This window comes from Paramormyrops kingsleyae, chromosome 3 (assembly GCF_048594095.1).
Source record: "Paramormyrops kingsleyae isolate MSU_618 chromosome 3, PKINGS_0.4, whole genome shotgun sequence".
In the NCBI taxonomy this organism is placed as follows: Eukaryota; Metazoa; Chordata; class Actinopteri; order Osteoglossiformes; family Mormyridae; genus Paramormyrops; species Paramormyrops kingsleyae.
In genome coordinates, this window is record NC_132799.1 from 8816662 (window position 1) to 8840268 (window position 23607).

At 48.1% G+C, this 23607-nt stretch overlaps 1 protein-coding gene across 4 annotated transcripts; it reads left to right on the forward strand.

Moving 5' to 3' along the window:
• Positions 1 to 849: 849 nt before the first annotated feature.
• Positions 850 to 23516, forward strand: fbxw4 (F-box and WD repeat domain containing 4). 4 transcript variants are annotated; one of them, XM_023840586.2, is made up of 9 exons: positions 850 to 1224; positions 2071 to 2166; positions 2868 to 3050; positions 3767 to 3899; positions 4175 to 4269; positions 13202 to 13267; positions 19577 to 19717; positions 21968 to 22146; positions 22189 to 22237. In XM_023840586.2, the coding sequence occupies exons 1-9, from the start codon at positions 1040 to 1042 to the stop codon at positions 22200 to 22202; spliced, it is 1092 nt and encodes a 363-aa protein (XP_023696354.1). In that variant the 5' UTR covers positions 850 to 1039; the 3' UTR covers positions 22203 to 22237. The 4 variants fall into 4 exon arrangements, with proteins under 4 accessions (XP_023696354.1, XP_023696347.1, XP_023696339.1 ...); XM_023840571.2 differs by lacking the exon at positions 22189 to 22237 and adding an exon at positions 22252 to 23516 and having other exon boundaries at positions 852 to 1224; positions 21968 to 22109; XM_023840594.2 differs by lacking the exons at positions 850 to 1224; positions 22189 to 22237 and adding exons at positions 1367 to 1502; positions 22252 to 23516 and having other exon boundaries at positions 21968 to 22109.
• Positions 23517 to 23607: the final 91 nt, after the last annotated feature.

Consider the following 23607-nt stretch of genomic DNA (forward strand, 5'->3'; position numbering starts at 1 on the left):
TTGTGTTCAACTTACGGACTGACTGTGTTGACTAATGAATCTGCCTTCATATTATGTTTAAGGATCCGAGTGCCTTCGTGGTCGAAAGCCGATTTTTAATAAAACATTTATTAATCATAAAACTATGATGAAGATAAAATGAGACGGTGATGATTTTCTTTTAGATTAACGACACATTAAATTGCAACAACACGGTGTGTTTCACAGAGAAGAGTCGTTAAAATTGGTTAATGACACGAAGACAATTACGAAGGATTACTTTCTTAGAGGAAGAGACGTGCTTCGGTGACTTTCGTGCAAGGTACATAACCTGAACTGCTCCAATAGGAACTGCCTTAAACAGAAATACGTGATTCAAAATTACAAACATTCAACATACTGAATATATGAAATGATCATACCGAATATATGAGATCTGCTGGCTCGTATAAAATTTAAAATTTGAGACAAGTCTGCACACGTATTTACATGTTTTATTAAGTTTTATTATCTTGTAAATTGTGTATAGGGTGTGCAGCGCTTTTGATGTAGCTAATTTCAGGTTTATAATGGAATAATACAGATTTGAGAATCAGAAAGCGTGAGTGTCACGCCAGATGCGTGAGAATTGGCGACCCTGCATCACTGAAATTAAGTGTCTATTTTTTAATTCACCGCAAAAGTTTTAATTACAAAAGGGGCACAATGACGGTACACATCGCACCCAGTTTTCCAGACAGTTTAATATTAGCCGATGTCTGCCTGTTCTCTAATACAGAGAAACAATAAATTGAGAGCTTATTGCCGTGCATTACGCAAAGGCTCCGTTCCGCGCGCCCGGCCGCTTTCCGCGAGCCACCGTCGCGAGTCACGTGACCGCCGCCAGTCCCTGTAATGGCTTCCTGCATCGGCTCCCTGCTCACCGTCTGAAAACATGGACAACTGTGGGTCAAAGAGAAACACGGTTACCCATAGATGCTACAGAGGCATTCTCAGACATCTCCGAAAAAAATATCAGGCAAATGTGAGAAGGAGAGCAAAGCACTCGAAATAACGGAATATGCTGTTATACCAGTTACCAGACGACATACTATACCTCGTTCTCTCTTATTTGGACTGCAAGTCTTTGAGCCGTTTGTCCCAAGTTTGCAAGAAAATTCACAATTTCGCTAACCGTGACGCAGTTTGGAGGAGTATAGCTAGAGAATGCATCAACACGGGAATGACCAGACAAGGGACAGATATGTAAGCTTTTTTGTTGTTGTTGTGTAATTTAGCGTGAAACATTTGTATCCAAGGCCTGCGTACGACATATTTTTTTACGTGCCTACGTTGAATACGTACCGGATCTAGCGTATTACACGTAGGAAGTCCCTAACGACGCGATGTACCTCGCGATTCTTCAACTGTCGTACCGTGTTTCTACGTTAAAATAGTAAAGCTTAAATCAACTAGAAAAAATACTACCAAATTATTAATATATTAAAATGCCAGATGTGTTGTATTACCAAATTATTACTGAGGTAGAAGAAAACACAATATTCGATAATCTTTTTTGTGAAAATGATGTTGCATTTATGTATTTTAAAAATATAATTTATTGCGATAGTCGAGAAATCCCAGCATTCTGTTAAGTTGAACATTTAAATTTACGGTCTTCCTCACAATCAGTGATCTTAACACTCACGTAATATCTAGTAACACAGCAAGTTAGTAATATTTATGCAGTTAAGATGTTTGTGATAGTTTGACGAACAAGTATGGCTGTACTAAGCTGCATGCGTTGTTGTGTGTTTTCTATGTATTTCAGTTGTATACATTCCTCTGAATTTAGGCAAAAATGTATTTGAACACTGCGGGTCAGAACTGACTGGCTTGTTCTAAGCATAACCAGCAAACTGACTACCGATCACTTTTATGTGCATAGTGAAACTATGCAAGCTTGCAACCTTTCTCAATCAGATATGTATAGTACCACAATTTGAAATGTGTTCAATGAATCAGTTATTCACACCTGGTTAATGAGTTTTTTAGAACTGACGTTGATAGCATTTGTAAGGATGATGTCTGAGGTGTAACTGATCTTTTCAGGTACCCCCAGATCCCCCTAAAGGACCGGGTGAGGGTGTCACAGAACTGGAGGAGGGGACATCATCGGAAAGAGGTCTTGCTGAAGTGGAAGACAAAGTAAGTGAAGAGAAACTAGAGCTTCTCATAGTTTTAAATAATATCTGTACTGATGTTTGCCCTGAAGTCTAACATGATGTATGCAAGATCCTATTTTGGTCACTCATTTACTGTGAGGCTCATCTTTCCAGAAGCTGAGCTAGATCGTTGGTGGAGTGGGTGGGGGGTTGATCATTAACACCCAATTTGTGGACACTGGACCTTCTGGTGGTGGCTGGAAAGAACCTAGAATGTAATGTTAATGTCTTTTTAGAGACCAAAATGTAATATGAACTTCCATAAAACTTACAGTGATAAATAGGTCTGAGCTGGGGTGTTGGGACAGAGTGGGTTCGAAGCCCATGTGATCGGTGAGTGAGGACTAAACGATCCCTAAAAGTCACTGATGTATGTTTTTTGAAAAGCCAAGTAAACTAGGAAAAACGTGATATTCAGAACCAGTAAACTAACTAACTTCTGTTTAACTTAATTTATGTGTATGATTCTGAATGAGGTTATAGCAAACTAATATGTAAATCACTTAAACTGAGAATTTTTACAAAGCACTTTGATTTATTTAGGTAGTCCCTGAAATGTTGCCATGGTTGAAAAGCTATCATTGTGATTTTGTCAGTTGTTGTGTCATACAGGGGACCAAAGCTGAGGAGGAGCTTCAAAATCCATGCGTGTGACCACTTTCCATTCTCTGTGTTCCTCCACAGTTTGTTGCCATGGATACAGCTGGACCGAGATGTCCTGTATCTGTCTCAGGCGGCAGACATCGGGGCATACCACCTCCGAATGGAGGGGGGGAGAATCCGCAGGCCTGCAGCTGTGTATTCAGGACACCAGGAGGATGTGTGCAGATTTGTTTTGACAGACACACACCTCATCAGTGCCGGAGGGTAAGGTTTGACGACTGCTGCCTTCTCAAGTGGTTTTAGATAGGAATTCCTTTATCGGAACCATTTCTCCCTCAACCACGCTTTGAAAAATTCTCTTAATCCCCAGTTCAGCCGTAATGTTTAGGAAAAGTTGAGCATTAAAATCCTTTTTGGCATCACACTGGTGTCGGTGGGCGCCTGTAGAGCTCGGGGCCTCTTCTCTCTTTATGTTTTGGTCACCTTTCAGTCAGTGACTGACGTCCACCTGTAGTACAAGGTGGGGTGGTCTTTGAGGACTGGGATTAACTGTGCCCTCCACTCCCCCACTCCGAAGGGACCTTTCAGAGACTCCCATAGAGGCAACGTTCTCACTGCTGGTCGCCTACCCTTAACAGCCATGGATAGTGGTTGCGGACAAAGACTTGCAACCGAAAGTTCCCTTCAGACAACCTAACTAGTTAAATTGAAGCAAAATCTATAGGTTTTTGCCTCTCCCATCTTGCGTTGTATGTGTTATATGGACACATGTAGAGCTGACGGCGGACAGGGTCTGCCAGCATCCAATGCCTGTCAAGCAACTGGGGATTAAAGGCCTTGTTCAAGGACCCAACAGCAACATCAGTCTGCCGGCCCTGGGATTTGAACCGGCAACCTTCCTATCACAGGCACGGGGTCAGTTTTGATTTTAAAAAAAGGTATCAGCTAAGCAATAATTGCAATAATGCCTCATTCCTCAGAGATGGGAAGATTATTGCTCACCACCGGTGGGGTTGCCAGTGGGTCGAGTTGTGTGGCCACGGGCAGGAAGTGAACTGTGTTGACAGCCAGGGCGGGGTCATCGTCAGTGGCTCGAGAGACCGCACAGCACGGGTATGTAGTGCTATGGGCCTGGGGGGGGTTGACAGGTACTCTGTCGCAGGTGGCTGGTTCATGATAGTAGAGCGGGTAGTATCTTTTTGAGATTACATTATGAAACAAGCAACTTTGAAATAACTCAAAGCTAAAATGTTAGTCATTTAAAATCATTTTCTATCTTCTTTGGGAAAAATTCACAATTGTGATATTGTACAAACTATTATCGTCTTACGATATCAGTGTTTATGTGACTATGTTGAGAAGTTAATATCACCTGTGTTCTTTCTAAGGTGTGGACACTGTCGTCGGAGCAGCTTGGAGGATGTTTACACACGATCCCCATGTTGGACAGAGTGTGGTCTGTGGCCATTAGTCCATCCCAGAGGTAAGGGCGGGTGTTTGGGTCTCAGTCAGTATCACATCCCTGCTCCTTCCCTAAACAGTTATAAGAATAAGGTTAATCAGTGAAGCACTCGCTTCGGTGACTGGCCTCCTGGCATATGTATGTTACGGGTCAGGGCAAGGCCTGGGGACATGGTAAGCCCTACCCCCCCCACAAGTGAACACTGGCCCCCAGTGGCTGACCTCCCTTGCACAGGCACTCCAGTCCACCCTCCCTTGCCCTACAGAGTTCACAGCCTGCTGCGACGTAATGTCAAGTGGGTAATAAAATGAGGTTAATGGCAACCAGCTGTGGACATGGCAAGCTAATCCCTGCCTCCCTCGATGCGATTGCATCACGACGCTCACTTTCTCTGCGGATGTCTCAATCTGGAGACGCACGCACAAGAGACTGCTTCTGACTCTCGCCTGATTTCATGGGTAATTCGGCGTTGGACAGGAGCTTCAGCGCAAACCGATATCTGGAGGATCAGAGATTTAGCATCTTGCTGCCGATCTATGTGGATCTCAATTCCGCCACGTGGGTCGTGATTTAAATGCTCCGAAAAGGCCACGGCCCCCCAGGCGAAGCCATAGGCCGAGCGTGAACCGCGTCGGCCCACTTAAACGGGAACCAGTGATCAGGATTGGGGGGGCGGGGGGGTGGGGGGGTAGCGTGAAGTGGGACCTTTTCAGACGGAGTCTCTAGTTTACTGCCCCCGATTGGCTTTGAAGTCCTGCAGCACCTCTGAAGTGCAGATGGAAGAGAGGTCGGTCCGCTCACGGCCGCTGAGGAAGATTCCCGTCCTGCGGGTTTGCGACATAAAACATGCAGATTAACTGTGATTTATAGCATGACGCACACTGCTTTAACCTTTTCATAGGGCTGTAAAAAGGAAGAAAAAAAAGAAAACACTCTTGTAAATCCTCAATTGACCATGAATTCCGTGGGGTCAAGCAAATCTTTCTTCCCTCTCTGTTTGTCTCACTTAACCTCCGAGTATGAACTGCCACCCCGAAGTCGCAAAGAGGGGCGAGTCGTGTGTGTGTGTGTGTGTGTGTGTGTGTGAGGACATTAGATATCGCTAATGGGGAATAATCCTTCTGCAGTGTTACCTGACTGCTGCCTCTCCTCCCCTCTGCTTGCCCCATTGCTCCGTGCTGTTCCAGCAGGTGTACGTCTGCCGGTCGGAAGTGTGGCCGGATATCACGGGAAAGCCACCTTGCTCATGCCGGCACTTTGACTGCTGACCTGTGTCCTTGCTCACCAGGGACATGCCCACACGAGGCTCCGTCCATACGGTGCCCCCCCCCACCCCACCCACATATGTTCTGCTCCTCTGCATAACCTGCGTTGATTACAGATTTGACACAAATCTGGTTACTTGGCGAACTGGCACCCCCCCCCCGGGGGATCTTTGTGTCTTTCTGCTCCGGCCACAACCCGAGCATCAGCACCAGCTGGCCGGTCCCGGACGGGCAGCCCCACGCGGCCTCTCCAGCCAGGAGTTTTGCATTCGGATTCAAGAGTGATTATCCATGTCATTAATTCTCCAATTTGATGGCTGAAATAGCAGGGCAGGCGCAGCCTGCTGCCCCACGAAAGCACGCAGCTGTGGATGAGGCGAGAGGTTAATTAAAATTCCCAGAAACAGAGGTGTCGGCTAACCTGGAAACCCACCGCGCTCAAACAAATCACTCCCCCCTCGGCTGCACAGGCTGCAGTCAGACCCCCCTCCCCACCACCACCCTGGCTGGTTTTGGGGCAGCTCACTGTCCTGTGCGTTTTTTAGGTCTGCAATTCGGCCGTTTTGGCCAACAGTTACAGTTCCATGCCAGAGGGGGGCCTCGCTCTTGGCTCCCGCGAGCGACTGAGATTCGATTAAGGGTAACCGTATCTGCTGGTTCTGTTGGTAAGCGGCGCCGGGCGTCACCAGGAATCCCTGCTGCTGGGTGGATCCCTCTGCTGTGCCCCAGGACATGGTGTCGAGCAGCGGACACCCGACATCGTCTTTCTTACACCTTGATAGCTGAAGTTCGCCCATACGCTGCAGATGGAAAAGGGAAATGTGCTTTTGTGAATTAACTGGAATAGGAATCATTTTCAGTTGGTTAAATATGAATTATTATTATGACCCTTATATATTATTACTTTAACTGGTGCTTTTGTAAGGTTTCATGTGATGTAGAGGACATCTTCACCTGTACATTTACAAAGATGGGGTTCCTTGTGTGTGTCATTTGATTTTCCATTAGATTTTTAAGTCTTTTTTATCTAGGCATCACTGACACTTACAGTTACCCTGAAGAAGGCAGTCGAATTTCAGGTTACGCCTGTAAGGGATCGAATATTTTGCCGAATGGTAGGTGGACCTACATCTCAGATGGGGGGGGGGGGGTGGTGTTTTAATTTGAGCAGCCAGACCCAGAAGAAAGGGAGCCCCTTGTGTTGCAAATGGCATTGTTCCCGCTTCACGCTCGAGGTATCTAAAGCGCAGGGCTGGGGTGTGTTGGGGGGGGGTGGGGTGGGATGGTGTTGGGGGGCGCAGCTGGGAGCGGCCGGGTTGTGGGGAGTGAGAGGTGCCTCACCCCCCCCCCCCCAGGTGTGTGGAGGGGGGCTTCACTGGGCTTCACTGGTATCCAGCCTGAAAGAAAGGGCCGGGTGTAAGGAGATCCAGCTTGCTGGTCTCCTCTGGGGAGCATCATCCCAGGATCCATTAGGGGGCACATTGTGTGTAGATGAATGACCTGGGACCCCCCCCCGCGCAGGTGCTGAAGCCGGCCCCTTGCTCCGCACGCTCGCCTTTCACCCATCACTCTGCCAGCCTCTTCTCGGATTCGCATGCAGGCCTCCACGCTTGGCCGCCCAGGCCCGGCCCAGTCCGCACCGCTGAGGGCCCCGACATCCTACAACGTTATCGAGTTCCGAGGCCGTGACAGGAACTCCCCATCGCGTCACATCTCCCATCTCCGTGCACCGTATAAATCCAGTGAAATGGCGGGGGGCACGTTTCATCTCGCTCCCGGGCCGCGCTGGCTCATCTCAGCGGGGGCCCCACCTGCGTTCTGAGTCCCCCCCCCCCCCCTTCACCTCTGACATATCACTCCATAGGAGGGGAGGCTCTTACTTATAACCCCCAGAACTATGTCTGGGTGTGGGCCCGTTACCCATAATCATTCAGTGTCAGCACCACTCCCCTGTCGGTTCAGATGAACAACAGATCCATCATTTGCTGTGGATTGTTCAGTCCTTCCCTTTAAAAATGGCTTCATCATGATAGCTTTTAATCAGCTTAACTGTCCGAGGCGCTGACCTTTGCCTCCGATATGGCCTGCAGGGTTAGTTTACAGATCAACATATCAAATCTGCATTGTAATACACTAGACATGGAAACCTATTGCGACTGAACTGTGTGTATTTATATTTGAGGGGAAAAAAAATCTGTCAAGTATTTGTTATTCTTGAGCTAATTGTCGCCAAAAGCTTAAAAACATGGCTGGAAAGTGCTAGAACAGTCCCTTTTACATGGTCTGGGGGGGAGTGTAATCTGAACACACAAAAGTGCTGTCTTTGTGTTTCCAGCATGTGAGTCCAACTGCCTTGACCGAGCGGGAAAGTATGTAAAATGTCCCTTGGAGTGTCCTGGCCTCCGTTCACCATTCTGGAAGCCTCTCTGGATACCTTAATGTCACCCCCCCCCTTCCTTGGCTTCACACATAGCATTTTAAACTCAGAGAGAGGCCCGGAAAGGGGAGCTTAATTATATGTATAGTTAGGCCTCCCCCTGCTGTTGAGTGTGGAGGTAACTGTGTTCGGTCACCAAAAGTCCGGCCTCGCGTGTGAGTGACAGGAATGAATGGCTTTGGAAAGTTTGACACAGGCTCCTTATTGGAATTCAATCTAAGCGTGTAGGTGGACAGATATTGATCGCAACATTTTACATAATCTGGATTTATCTGGCATCCAGAATTATCCAGAGTTAATGTAGCAAAATGACCTACAATCCAGGGAGCTCGGCGCTGGTTGGTGGACTTAGGCCAGGTGAATGGCTATGTTTACTGACTGAGTTTGACTGACTCGAGTTTCTGTAGTGGAAAAACTTTACTTTGCATGTTTACAGTTTGTCATTAAACAGGACAGGAGTATCGATATAAATATGAAAAACGCTGGATAAAGCCTGATGTTCTGATAGAGAGGATGAGTTGAAAATAGTTTTAGGATCCCAGATTTCCTGTTACTGGCCTAGTAGGAATGATAATATTTGTAGCAGTGTGGAAACACGTGGCCTACTGCCATGAACACTTACGTATTTTACACCACGGCGCAGCGCCCGGCTCCCTCCGTAACCAGCATGCACTCATCACACCAGCAGTAGAGCTTCACCTACGTCTCCCCAAACTAGCTTGTGCTCTAAGACTCCCTTGTAACCCCTCAGCAGAAGATCTGAGAGCGCTTAAATCTGTCGTCCGAGTTTCCCCTCGTTTTTATTATTGGCCTTCCGACAGCCATTGGCATAGAAATTTGATTTTGGTTCTTTGCTGTGCTGTTTATTGTCCCACAGTAGAATCTTTAAGGAGAATGTCATATGCATCAGAGTCTACATCACGATACAGCTATAGGCAGTATGGCAGATGTGGTGACTGTGGATGGTGGAAATTTCAGAGAAACACGAGAAGTGGGAACAGCTTATCTGCTTGATGAGTGATTCCAAGTTACATGCCCCTTTTCACCTGTAGTAGGACAATAAGCATTGCTAACCAATGGGGCGTTTTGTAGCTCTGCAGGTTATGACTCTGTGCTCATGATCGGAAGCCTTCTGGTTCAAATCCCATGGCGGGCAGAGTGGTGTCCCAATTGGGCTTTAGAGCTCCTGCTCTCTGATCCATACTTTTACGTTATGTTGCACAAAAGCATCTGCTAAATGTACCGTGTGCCAGTGATCTACACCTTTCCACTGCCACCAAAAACTGAGCCGTACCCGAGATACCAGTGATCTGTGTTGATATGCTTGGATTATCTGAAGGGAAAAGGCACATTCTACGTATTATTTATTAGTAGTAGTATTTTACATTGCGATGTATTGATGCATTCCCAATAACTCAGTACTTGAAAATTTCTGGCCACCTATTTAAAAAAATACTACAGAACAGAGCTGTTGCTCTCCAAGCCCGGCAACGCCTTTACAGAGCCGACCGTACCGCAGTGGAAAACCAAAGCAAGCTGGAACCACACTGTAAGTAGTCTCTCTTCGTGGTTCAGCTCGGTTGCCTTAATCCCAGTCTCACGACCACGCTGGTTATTCCTGGGGCCACGGACAGCAGTAGGTCATCAGGGAGTAGAAGGGATGAATGGCGTGTATGCCGAGGCCTCAGAGTGCGCCCCCCAGTGGTGAGCATGCCTAACACCAGGCGCTGAGAAGGAATGGGACAGTGAACCGTTGGTGTGGAGGAGTAGCCCCCCCAGGGGAGGTGAGAAAGGGGGCTTTTTTTTCTGGTTTTGTTTTGTCTAGAACTCATCAAGCAGAACTACAAAGTTGTCGTAGGACAGGGCCTCTTTAAATTTGCAAAAAGAAAGAGAAAATGACAGTCGGATAAACTACCCGATTCAGTTCTTTCTCACAGCGGAGGAGCCGTCACCTCTGACCTCTGTGTAAGAGTACAGGGAACCCACCGCTGCCCCCACCGGCCATTGCTCCGCCCCACTCAAGCAAAGCAAAACCAAACCTTGCATCTTTCTTTAGCCTTTGGTCTGCCCCGGGCCTGGCCGAGCAGGGCTGTGTCTTAGGAGTCAAGAATTCAATTAGTTAGAAAAAGAGGAAAGAAAGAGTCTGCAACAATAAAGCGATAAGGGATGGGGGCGAGAGTTCCCACACGTTAAATACAGGGCGCTTGTCGCTGAAAGCCCAGCGAGGGGCCAGGTCTCTGCTGGCGGGAGGCGTCCCCAGTAATTGCAGCAGACCTGCCCATTCCCGACAGCCCCCCCCCCACAGCCCCCAGCCATTAGAGGCACATGCCCCACATAGGGGCTGCCCACTGAACGCCACAATCCAAATGGTCACCAGGAATGTATGCCCTCTCTGTCCCCCTCCTTTTTTGTGGCTTTTTTTTTTTCCTTCCTGATTTTTGACCCTAATTTTGCATACTAGGTGTGCAGGCTAGTGTGCCCTCAGCCCAGACGGAACTAGCTTAATTTCAAGACATTCAGGACACTTATAGATCCACTCAAGAACCACTTAACATGGCATTTAGATGTTCTTTTTAAATGTCTCTTCAGTAGAAGTATGTTTGAGTAGCCTAGAGAGATCTTTGTCTGCAAGAAGAAGGCCGGCAAAATTTATTGTAGTGGACCCCAAAATCGAGAGGCTGTGCTTGGTAGAATTCCAAAAATACTGTGCTAAAAGTAAACCTTTTGCTTTGTAACCTGTGTTTTGGAGTCCTTGCCAGGTTCTGTTAAGTTTCTATTAAGAAACTAACACAATGTGGTTAACCCGACACTTCTTCACATGGACACGTTTCCGTCATCTTGCCCTCACTTCAAATGTGAGCCACTGACCAGGTTGTGGTGATCCCGCCTCTGTTTCTTGTGTCTTTGGGCAGACCAACCTCCATCCAGTTTAATCACGATCTTTGTCTGCACCATCTGCATCCTTCAAAGGAGTACAGATCTGCTGTTGGGGTTCAGTAGACTTTCAAGGCCATGATGACAGACATGCGTACTTGTTGGAGCTTTGTGAACGTTCTAGGTTGCAGCAGAGAACCTGAACATATGTCAGTCTTGGAGCCAAGGTTGGATGTTGCCTTTGAATCTTTGGTTGAATCTTTCCAGGTTATGGCGGAGAACTTGGTCCATAGAGAGCTGAAATAGGACATAGCACATACCAAATGCCATAGGACAGCTTCTCCTTTATTCTATACCTGTTTGGTTGTGTACTGTTGTGTTCTGTACATGCTGCTTGGTGGAGAAGGTGCCTCAGGATGGGATTAACCTCACTGGGAAGCCTTTTCTGCGCCACAGCTCCTGCTGGATCAGCTACCCATTATGCAGGTGTCTTTAGGTCTCTTCCTACAGATCACAGCCCAATGGCTCGTTATTCCTTTTCAGGAGTGATATTGAAAGTTCCAGCAATTAATGCCTAGATCAGGGAGATTAAATAAAGCCTTCATGGGTGTTTGTATTGTTTAATTAGATTTTTATAATCGGTCTAAGTTTTAATTCATTTGGATTAACAGACTTAAAAACTGAGTCAAGCTGACCTGTGTGTCTGCTACTTCTGGAACATTCCTTTTAATGTGTCACTTACAAAGAACACTTTCTGATTAGATGTTTCTTACTTCCTGAATAGTCAAAGACGTTGAATTTGACACATGCCCATGTTCTCTGGTGAGGGTTCAATATAGATCAACCGTTACGTGGGATTAGAGCTGCAGAAAGCTTCCCATTGGCCCCTGGTGATGACATCAGCAGTGTGTGTCCTCAAAAAGGGGATCATGGGCATTTCTCAATACCAAGAATGCAAAGATCGTACTTGTGGTCTTGGCAAGACCGGTTTTGCTAATTTGCCTCCCAAGAATGAACTTAGGGCACAATGAATCATGGGATTGGTCTCGTTTGGTGAGGATGCAGATATATCCTTTATATTTAGGAAGGAGCAGGACCAGCATCCGGGGATTTTTGCCATCCTCTGTACTTCTGTTCTTAGTATTGGAACAGGCAATGGAAGATGACGTAAAATGGTTAAACAGGAACACAAGTACGGTCAAGTATGCATATTGAGAAAGCAGACATGCATCATGCAACACACTCGAAGAAATGCAAAGGTCATGAAATGAAGCATAGCTGCCCTTTTTGTTATGATAATCCAGGAGCGGATAATGCCACCTGGTATCAGTGCAGGTGCTTCTCATGTGAAACAGCATGTCTGTGCATTTAATAATAAGTTAAATTGTGTTGATTTGCACTGTCGTCTCACACCTCTGGGACCAGGGCTCAAGTCTTTGCCGTGGATCTACATGTGTAGAGTTTGCATGTTCTCCCAGGGTCATCATAGAGTTTCTTCCAGGTTCTCTGGGTTTCCCAGACACAGGTTAAGTTGAATTAGCGTTGTCAAATTGTCTGTGTTATTCCCTGTCTTACACCCATAGCTTCCACAACCCTGCATAGGAGAAGCGAGTTTAGAAAATGGATGGATGTACTTAGGCTAAGGAGTAAATGCAGTACATTAGTAAGGCCTAAGGTGAGGCAGCCCAGCACCGCTGCCTCTCTTCCAGCTCGTGTCCCCGGAGTGGAGGTCAGGGACCAGCTGCATTTGATGACGGCACAACGCCTTCATTTACCCCACGGCAATTAAAATGGCAGCATGGCCCCCAGAGCTGAATCCATTTGATGGGCCGCCACTCACCGAGCGGACAGCTGTCATGGCTGCTTTGCCAAAGCGCGTGTGCCCTCCCGCCTCCCCGTGTCAGAGCGTGTTCCTCCTGCATCGCTAGTACTTTCTGGTTGGCCGTTTTCTCAGTGGCCCCGTCCACTTTTAAGCTCCTATCTGTACCGTAGCATTAGTCATTGGCCCAGGGCTCTATTAATAAAGTGGGACGCTCCCAGTGAGTTCGCGTCCCACTTTGCCTGAGGCCACCATTGATGTGACACTGTGTTCAAGCCTGTGAGAGACTAAGCCCATTTAGGTTTGGGTCTGTGTGAGGCCTTGAACACCTGCTTCCCCTGGGTGGCCTGATGGCTCTGGAGCCGCCTACTACGTCACATTAACTTCCTTAAAATGTCAGAGTGATTGGTCTTTGTGGTCTCATTGGCTGCGTTAATCAGGACTGAAAGCTAGCCCCCTCGGTTTAATCACAGGCAGCGATTGGGAATGAAGTACCCAGTCTTATTACTTTAGATCTGAGCACTGAGCTTATGGAGTTCTCCTGTTCTCCTCCTACAGCTCCTTCGTGACAGGGACGGCGTGCTGCGAGAACTCCACTCCTCTGCGCATCTGGGACACAGAGAGGTAACCGCACATGTGTAACGCAGGAGAAGCGACCAACCCCTGTCACGTGTGTAAGGTCACCCAGTCAGAGCTGATTCAGGCGCGGCTCAAACCAATCCTGATTATGCACTGGTTTATAGTGCTGATGAACACGACTTTTGGAGGGCGTTGACCTTCAAGCGGCCCTTAAAAACTTAATTCTGGTGAATCTGGTGGTGCAGAAAACCAGGTGCTTCAAGGGCAAAGAGCAATACCAGAGAACGCAAATTATCCCTATGAAAAAGCTTGACCTTAGTTGTATCAGTAGACTTGGGAAAGATCTACTGTCCAGATGCTGAGGGCAACTGGAGAATATCTGTTGTCTAAAAATTCATTTCCCACAGACGGATTCTAAGCAGAACAATACAATGGAATGATTGCATCTGGAATGTGGAACTGTAAGAGATCTGGGCTACATTCGCCTGTATGTGTCGGACCTTGTGAATGGCCCATTAGCCACCAACGACGGCCGCCGTTACAAAGGTGCGGGCTCACTTCCTTTTTGCTGGCGGAATTGATTAGACTGGTGGAAAGTAGGGAACTTTTCGGACGAGAGTTGTCAATCCCGTACCTTTTCAGGTCTTAAGGGCGGACTTTGTTTGCGCAGTTCAAAGCGGACCGGAGCATTCCTGGTATGAAAGCGGGGCTTAAAACCTGATACAGCCTCACAGCCCCACGGAATTCCCAAGGCCTGCCCGCTGAATTAAACCTTTAGCACATTGTATGGCAGAAATGAAGGGGTTTCCGGCACAAAACGGCAGGGAAACGTGAGATGGCCGAGGGAGGGGCCTTTGAGCGCCTTTCTGTGGGAGTCATATTTTGAGCGGGATTAGAGCAGAGGAACAGGGGGGATTCAGTTTGATCTCTCAAGCGCAGATTGTGAGTGACAGGCTGATGGACAGGAGCCGCGGGGCCCCACCCACTGCTACACAGGTACTTACAGTTAAATGGGCTTCCAGGCCTCAGCCTTTCTGGGTGGGTGGGTCTCTTGGAGCTGAGAGGGGGGGGGGGAGGGTCCAATTAAGGTGAGATGTGGAAATGTTAGCCAGCGCAGGATGAGGTACCTGAAACAGATAAACATGGTCATGTTGACCAGGTTAAAATGCATGATTGATTTATATAACAAGTTCTATCTGCTATATCTGCTCAAATCATATCCATATTCCTGTCTGCGGTTGGAATGAACTATTATTAAGTTTGTTCAGTTTGTAAACCTACAGTTTATGGCGATAAGTCGGTAGAAGCTACCGGATGTTGGGCTGCCTTATTAGGTGAGTGGTAGGGGTGGTAATGCTATTACTGGGTAACATGGTTGCCAGGTAATGGCGTTGCTGCGGCTCCCAGGGCGGGCGGTGACACGGACCCCTCCCTGCCGTGCTCCGTCGCAGGGGTGAGACGCACCCACACGCAGCAGCTATCCGGCTCTGAATCTACTGGGTGCTTCTTTGTGGGGGCTTCCGGGCTGCATGGGGGCGAGCTGTTTTTCCCAGCACCTGTGGCCCGCGACCGTGCTTCCGTGCCGTCCTCCGCCCGCACAGGTTAACCACGACTGGCAGAGGCGATGGTTTCTGCACCGGCGAAGTTGGTGGTAGGCGGGGTGATTCCGCTAAAAATAATCCCTGTTTGGGTTATGCTTCATCCACAGTCACTGGGAGCTATTAGCAGTAAGCTCTTTTATACCGCACTACCCCAGTCACCCTGCCCCTGAGCTGAGGCCTGCTCACCTTACTGACACCAGAAGGGCAACACTGTCCCACACTCCTGTATGATACAGAAACTCTGCTACACTGGAAGGGCAACACTGTCCCACACTCCTGTCTGATACAGAAAGTCTGTTACACTGGAAGGGCAACACTGTCCCACACTCCTGTCTGATATAGAATCTCGACTACACCAGAAGGGCAACACTGTCCCACGCTCTTGTCTGATACAGAAACTCGGCTACACCAGAAGGGCAACACTGTCCCACGCTCCTGTCTGATACAGAAAGTCTGCTACACTGGAAGGGCAACACTGTCCCACACTCCTGTCTGATACAGAAAGTCTGTTACACTGGAAGGGCAACACTGTCCCACACTCCTGTCTGATATAGAATCTCGACTACACCAGAAGGGCAACACTGTCCCACGCTCCTGTCTGATACAGAAACTCGGCTACACCGGAAGGGCAACACTGTCCCACGCTCCTGTCTGATATAGAAACTCGGCTACACTGGAAGGGCAACACTGTCCCACACTCCTGTCTGATACAGAAACTCTGCTACACCGGAAGGGCAACACTGTCCCATACTCCTGTCTGATATAGAATTTCTGCTACACCAGAAGGGCAACACTGTCCCACACTCCTGTCTGATATAGAAACTCGGCTACACCAGAAGGGCAACACTGTCCCACGCTCCTGTCTGATACAGAAAGTCTGCTACACTGGAAGGGCAACACTGTCCCACGCTCCTGTCTGATACAGAAAGTCTGCTACACTGGAAGGGCAACACTGTCCCACACTCCTGTCTGATACAGAAAGTCTGTTACACTGGAAGGGCAACACTGTCCCACACTCCTGTCTGATACAGAAAGTCTGTTACACCGGAAGGGCAACACTGTCCCACACTCCTGTCTGATACAGAAACACTGCTACACCGGAAGGGCAACACTGTCCCACACTCCTGTCTGATATAGAATATTGGCTACACCAGAAGGGCAACACTGTCCCACACTCCTGTCTGATATAGAAACTCGGCTATAGGAACCTTCCGAATTTCCAAAACTCTCTCAGTCCATGAGATAAGTTTTAGAGCAAATCTCTACTTCTACTTGGAGTTGGTTCTGGTTCCTGATGCCGTAATGTTTGATAAGGCCTGACTGTAGGCCATTGGCAGTCTCATCTCAAGAAGAACAAAAAAATGGGCCGAGTACATTTAGAAAAATTTCTCTTGAAGTCTACCCCCTCCCCATCCCAACAAGGACAGTGAAAAATAAACCATTAGGTGACTGGAGAGACTGACATCCAGGACGGGGATGAGGACAGCATGGCATTAGGCGTGCATAGAGCGATAATCGGAGGGAACAGAGGGACTGATCGCGGGATATCCTTGCGGTAGCGGTGCACCCCCGGGTGGGGGCGAGGCAGACCTCCAGGTTTTACATCCTGTGCCACACGGACGCGTACATCGCTGTCTGTAGTTCCGGTCTGTATTTATTTGGTGCTGTTCTTGGATGCTTCAGCCCAGCTCCATTGCTGATCTCCTTGGGGTGCTGCTCTTTTCAGTTCAAAACCGACATGGGGATGAAAACATCCTTATCTCCTCCCCGTTTATACCAACGGGAGCACTCTGAGAGCGATGTCGAACCCAGACCCTGCCGCCCCCATGCCACAGCAGCCGGGCGGTGCAGCGCGGCTGTGTGCATGGGGGGGCTGCCTTTCATCCTGACCAGCAGGCCATAACATGCAACTGTATGTAACGGGGGGGGGGGGAGGCATGACACGGGCATTGATAGAAATCAGCCTGAAAAACCACAACAGAGGTAAGAGCCTGTAAAACATAACAGAAGATGCATTAGGAGAAGTTTCCTGAGCAGTGACATGAAGGTGTATTCTCCGCTTCGGGGAGAGATGGCAGCACTTTTAATGTCTGATGGGCCCAAAGGTTCAGTTAGACACCTGACACAGGGCATGCTTGGAGCCTGTGTCTGACCTCTGACCCTTCAGACTGGATGAAATAAAGGAAATCCCACTTTTATCAAATTTATTGCACGAAAATACTCAGACAGGAGTATTGGATAATGTACTGAAAGTGAAAAGCATTTACCCATCGTAAAGTCAGCAAATCGTAACACAGGCCATCGTAACCCAGGGAGCGTCTGTACAATCTTTTAACGGAGACATGTTGAGTGGATTTATCTTGACATTTTTTATCCTTATAACACCCCACACACAAAAAAAAACAAAAAACAGTGACTTCTGTGGTGCAGAAAGTTGGGAGCGATTTTTTTTCTCCCCCCCCCCCCATTGTTGTGTCGGGTTCTTAATTTAAAACGGCCCCCGTTCTCTTTTCTGCTCTGACCCTGTTTTGTCTGTGCTGCTCATTGTGGATGGCCCATGATCCTGGGCACACAAAGATCCCACACAAGGGGTCCGGCACAAAGACCCCCGACTCTTTACGAGGCCTCTGCTCATGGATAGAAGTGGGGAAAAAAAGGAGAAGAAGAAAAAAAAAAAAACCTCATCAAAGAATCTTACAATTGCTACCAAATTCCTGAGATTCTTCACTGAAAAAGAGGGTTAAATGTCTGAATTTGGGGGTTGCTGTGTTATACAAATTGCAATCTCATTGTTTTTGAGAGAACGCGTGCGGCATGCAGGGGCCCCCATGGGGCCCCCGGGCCGAGAGGCTGTGTTGCGCCGACCCACCGCTAAATTGGGGGACGAGCTGAGGGCAGCACGCCATTTATGTTTGTTTTAGGCCCTGAAAAACTCAGCGGGACTCTTTATGTACCTGTCCCAAGGCCTTTTACAAAAAAGACTGTTTCCCATAGCCGGCACATACCAGTTTATACTCTGGACTTAACCTTACAAGAGCTCAGACAAAAAATGACCTTTCCTACCATGGTTCCTTCAGACGAGGAGAATACCCATAGTGTCTCCTTTTTAAAAATGCATCAATTCAGTAATAGAGGCTTTTCAGGAAACGTGTGTGTGGCCCAAACGTGTAATAATGTGGGAGTCGTCTGCAACTGCAGCCAGCGGGCTCTGATGGTCAGGCATAACCATGCCCCCCCCCCACCCCCCCATGGATCCTCCTCTGTCTGTAAACTGATAAGGATGCAGTTACTAGTTACTATGTGACAGTCCAACGATATGGACAAGAAAAGAGACTCTTATGTCGCTTATAGATTTTTTGTCTGGTGGCTGAACAGCATTGCAGCCTGTCCAGTGCCCTGTACTGATGTTGATACATATAGGTGAACAGTTTTGTACTTCCTTAATGTGGAACGGTTTGTATTATTTGTGTCTCTCGTCAAAATATAAGAATACTTATCATTTTGAATGGAATACATAAAAACTTACATTTGCCAGGCAGCTGTAAGGAGGGAACTGGATGGATGGATGGATGGATGGATGGATGGAGAGAGCAGTGGGCTTGTCTCTGAAGCTTGCTATTTCTGTAACCCCCCCCATTGATGATAGTTGGGTTTCTCCAGATTGCGGAGCGTTTACTCCCAGCATTGTTAGAGTCCAAACCGATGTCTCACTCTGTGTCTCCCCACAAGCCTGGAAGTCCAGCTGCTCCTTACTTCAGCTGAAGTAGCTTGAGAGCTTTTACTCTCAGTTCCCTACCAGCCTTCGCATCTCCAGGTCCCTTTCTTCCCACAGCAGAGTGCAGTGTCTCTGTAGGGGGCAACGATGGGCTGCTTCCCATCGATGAGCCATGAGAAAGCCCTGGCCCAACAAGTCTACCACTCCACCCCCAGCTGGTAACAGTAGAGCAAGGGATTACTCGTCCTGCCTCCGTATGGGGGCACACCGGAGTGGCTGGCATCGTGAGGGGGGGGGTGGGCGGTTACCGGGGGCAACGGGCCCTCCTCAATGGTTGCCAGGGACCAGGTATCAGGGTCCCTGTGAGTCGCGGTCACGGAGGGAATGAATTGGTGACAAAGAAATAGTTATTCTAGATAAGCTGCTGCTTTGGAGTGCGGGGCGGGGTGGCTGTGATCACGAGAGCGTGCTGTGGACGCCCTCATCTGGGACACGCCGCCGCCCCTAATCTGCCGTCCCGGGCATATTCAGGTCCCTCCCCCACCCCAACATCTCCTGGCAGTGGATTTCTCCATTGTGTGGCCCCTAGTCATGGTCAGAGAACTGCAGAGGATTGGGGAGTGGGGGGTGGTAATGACGGATTAGGTCAGCAAATGAAGGCGTTTGGCTTAGCGCGAGGCCTCGCCGACTGGATCGCCATGCTGTTGGCGGAGACGCGGGACTCAAGAGACAGGAGCATGAGGGAGGGGCTTGCCTCGCCGTTCAGCAGGTAGGGGGCGCCAGACCTCACAGTAGGCATGGGTTGCGTCGTGGAGGGGGGGGGGGGGTTACGACAGCCTCACAGTATGTGTGGGATGTGGGGGGGCGGTGGGTGGTGTAGACTGAGCCTGGCACGTCCAAAGCCAACCACACACATTGCTCATTTTCTCCGGCCCAGTACTAAGTGACAGGAAGTTGCATCAGAACCCGCCCACACCTGGTTCTCCCTTGGGGTTGGATCAGGATTAACTTTGACCTTTTTGTCCCTTCCCCTCACAGGGGTCAGCTGGTAACATGTCTGGGAGGGCAGTTTCGGCACGGAGCAGGCGTACTGGACGTGGCGTTCGAGTCGCCCGCCCTGCTCCTCAGTTGCGGCCATGACACCTACATTCGCTACTGGGACTTGAGGACCAGCGCCAGGTGGGTTTGGGGTTAACGCCCAACACGGAGGTCCACAACCCACACATTTCTGCAATCAGTCCGGGCCCAAAATTTCAGTTATGCACACATCACGCTTGTAGGTGGGACAGTCGCCGGGTTGGTCAAGTGGCACAAATGAGAGCTGACTGGATGAGGGCCTCAGGGAAATCGGTGGTGGGGGGGAGGGAAATGGGCTCCCTCTTTAGGTATCAATAATGCATTGCATAGTCTGGCAGTGTAGGGTCACACCTCATTTGGAAAAGCCTGCTCCCAAGGTCCTGAAGCACGTAATACTTGTCTGTCAGGAAGTCTGTTTTCAGTAACTGTGTCTGCCCCATAGCCTGATGCAGTTAGTTAGAAGCACGAATTAAGAATGATTAGACTTCTGAAAGTATTTTCAGAAAACTTGGGATATTATTGTTATTATTATTGTTATTATTATTATTATTATTTATTATTGCAAAAATCAGAAACAGTTCCAGCTGAATTTGGCTCATGCAGTTTCCTTTCAGCAATCACCTTATTCAATTTATTTGATTTGTTCTGTTGGTTGCTGTTATTCCTGTTGATGCTGCTATGAAATATATGCTGTGCCATCAAAAATGTAATATGGCTTACAGGTGTAGCGAGAGAAAACATTTGAGTGAAAATGTGAGTCATGTAATCATCAAAATATTGAATGGAAATAAAAGGTTTCACGGATAGGCTAAGCGGAGCAGGTGAGGAGCACAAACAGTGGAGCACAAAGCAGTAAAGTGCCAGTAGGGAGTGAAAGCCCGCATGGGACGGGGAGGCAGGCTTCAGGTGAGGAGCTGCGGTTTGCGTGAGATCATGCCGCGGAGCGTGGGCCCCGTACAGGTGTTACCACGTCCGACACGCAGTCGACAGGGCGGCTTGGTGCTTTCATTGAGCTGCCGCCGCTGTGCTGTGACCTCGGACAATGATCCCACATCGGGGAGACGCCTAAAAGCGTGAGGGGCCACAGGTCTGACGGGCCTCTGTGGGGGAAGCTGTTTTGAAGCGGCTGTTTGACAAAGAGGCGAGCGAATGTGCCCCCCCGGCCCCCCCAAGAGAGCTGCTGTCCTAAGAGCTTCTGGCTTCCAGGCATCTGAAGTCCCCCACCACATAATTATTAATAATAACCCTGATTACCATTGTCTCATGCCCCCCCCACCACATCCAGTAGCGTATATTTTAGTGACTGTATAAATGTATTATGCGACATTTATACCAATGAGCCAAAACATAATGACTACCCCCCATGTGAAGCAGATAATGCTGATCATCTTGTTAAAACGGATGCACGTGAAGGTGTGAGATGTATTAGATGGTTAGCCTTTGTTCACATCTCGCATTGACCAGTCTTGGCTGCCCAACACCTAGCCAGTAGTTGATGGATTTTTCCCTCCTCAGACCACTGCCAGTAGGTGTCCAACACGGCTCATCGTGAGCCTTCCCACTTCAGAGATGCTCTGACAGTCGTCTAGCCCTAATGATAATGTCTACTATGAATGCTGAATGTTAACTTACCGTTTTTACAAGATTTCAGCATTATTTGCTTCAGAGTTAATGTGTTTATGTTAGTATGTCGTAGTATATCATCTATTAAAAGTGTAAATGCAGCAGCATAGGGTTTAGGGAGATATTTCATCCTGCATGTATACATGTACATTGACAAGCCAAGATTAAAGATCTCTTCAATTTTCAGTCTTTGACTGAGAAATCCTTGTCCCCTAACAGGGTAGGGGTTGCACTGTCCCCAGACCCAAGGGTCTGTGTCTCTCCCTCCTTTCTCTCTCTCTGTTGAGCACAGATCCGAATGCTGTCACCAGATAGCTAAAGAGCAGGCGTTAGGTTGACCAAGGTCGTCATCAAAGATTAAAGTATCACCGGCTTCAACAAAACCTTTACAGTCATTCATTCAGAAAAAGCGAAGCATGATAGATAAAACTAGTTCAGTCTGAGTGTTTACATGCTGTGAACTAAATGTTAAGGTATTTCAGGTTTAAAAGAGTAAAGAGATTTGAATTTGTGTAGCAGCACTGCTAGGTTCTGTTTGGGGTATAAATCTGTCATGTCGTACTTATGCTCGTCCGTGCAAATCTGTACTCATAATCTATAAAATTATCTGTGACTAATGATCCATTTTTCATTCGGCATTCTTCCTCACCTTGTTTTTCCGCACGTTTTCCTTAACGGGAATCGTGTCATGCAATGGAGCCTCATCATTCTGTGCTATTTCCTTAATAGGAATTGTGTCATGCAGTGGGAGGAGCCTCATGATTGCGCTCTGTACTGCATCCAAAGTGACGGAAACCACATGATCGCCAGTGGCTCCTCCTACTACGGCGTTGTGCGTCTGTGGGACAAACGCCACACCCGGTGCTTGCAGGTGAGGCACTTACTGTCGTCGATGTTGTCCACAGCCTTGAGCATGAAGCAGACACGTGCGCTTGCTGGAGACCATGGTGTGCCTCAGCCTTGACCCCACCTGTCTTCTGGCTTTTCTCCACCCTTGGGTCTGGTTATTGCAGTCATTCCAGCTGTCGCCACCCACCAGCAGCCCTGTGTACTGCCTACGCTTCAACACATCTCACCTGTACACCGCCCTGGCCACCGCGCTCTTTGCTCTGGACTTTCGGGGTCATGTGACCAAGGTCAGGAGATGAGGGAGATCATGAGCCACCAGCAGGAGCCTCCTGACATCGGCCTTGGACCCAAGTGTGCAGCCCTTTGGAGGGTGGGGAGTCTTGTGTTTCTTTGTGATTGCATGTTCTACAGAGCTCTGGATTAGAAGATTGGACATCGCCTCCCAGAACTTGTAGACCGTACAAACCAGGCAGTGAGAGCTTCTGCTTCTCCAAAGGGGTCCAGTGCACTGAACCTTTCCCTTTGTGACCCATTGCTTGTCATGGGATGGAAGCTTCTGTTCCACTAACCCAAATGTATTGGGCAGCAGATCTCCTTGTTCCCCACTGACAGAGCATCAATACCAACATGTCAAGCCCCTTGGTGACTGATGGATTTCCCTCCTTAATTATTTAGGGGCAGTTGGCCATTAGGAGGTTAGATGAAGCATCCGGGCTGTTTTTGCCACTAAAGAATACTGCCGTGGTTAGAATTTAGTCATACATCACGGACGTATGACTTGGTGCTCATAAGCATCCGAATAATGCAGATATGCTATGGAGAATATCAGGTTACCACTGTCACCCTCTGAAATGTACCCCTAGGTGTCCTGTTTTTCAAATAAAGTTACAAAATTTGGATGCGGGCTTCTCTATGTTGGAAGACACAAATGTCAACCTGCATTATCTTGTTTTTGGGGAGGGGGGCTGCATCATGGTTGTGGTCTACAGCACTGTCAGTGTCAGAACAGGCCGAAACACGCCCGACGCTGGTAATCCCGGTGCCTCGGAAAACAAATTTCTTGTCCTATTGATGTTAAAGCCCTGGGATTTGGCTGCTATTGAAGAGCACGCTCGAGGATGTCGCTAGGCTATGCTAGCCTCGACTCAGACACCGTAGGGCATGCGGGGATATACCCATATAAGAACCTTATGGCTGGAGATGACTCTTGAAATCCTGGGGGCCAAAACAGTGCTCTTTTATTCATTTTAATGTTACATGATCATTCAAAAATGCTGCTAAATTGGACGTCTTACTCGCGATAGTAAACTACAAGTGAGAGATGTTAATTTCAGCTGGTTAGAAAATTTTAAACTTTTTGATGCCATCTCCTTTGCCTTAAAGCATGGAACTATTTTTGAATTTAAAAAATAAAATGTGGAAGAAATCATGAAGGAAGAAATGTACTGTACCAGGTCCATATAAGTAGTGTTCATCGTATTATGAAATATTACCTGCCAGATGAAAGTTGGTCTGAGTGT

Coding starts and splice junctions, on each gene's coding strand:
- fbxw4 (XM_023840571.2), top strand. CDS start 1,040: ATGCTGTTATACCAGTTACCAGACGACATACTATACCTCGTTCTCTCT. Junction 3,900..4,174: donor CGAGAGACCGCACAGCACGG/GTATGTAGTGCT, acceptor GTTCTTTCTAAG/GTGTGGACACTGTCGTCGGA. Junction 13,268..19,576: donor CGCATCTGGGACACAGAGAG/GTAACCGCACAT, acceptor TTCCCCTCACAG/GGGTCAGCTGGTAACATGTC.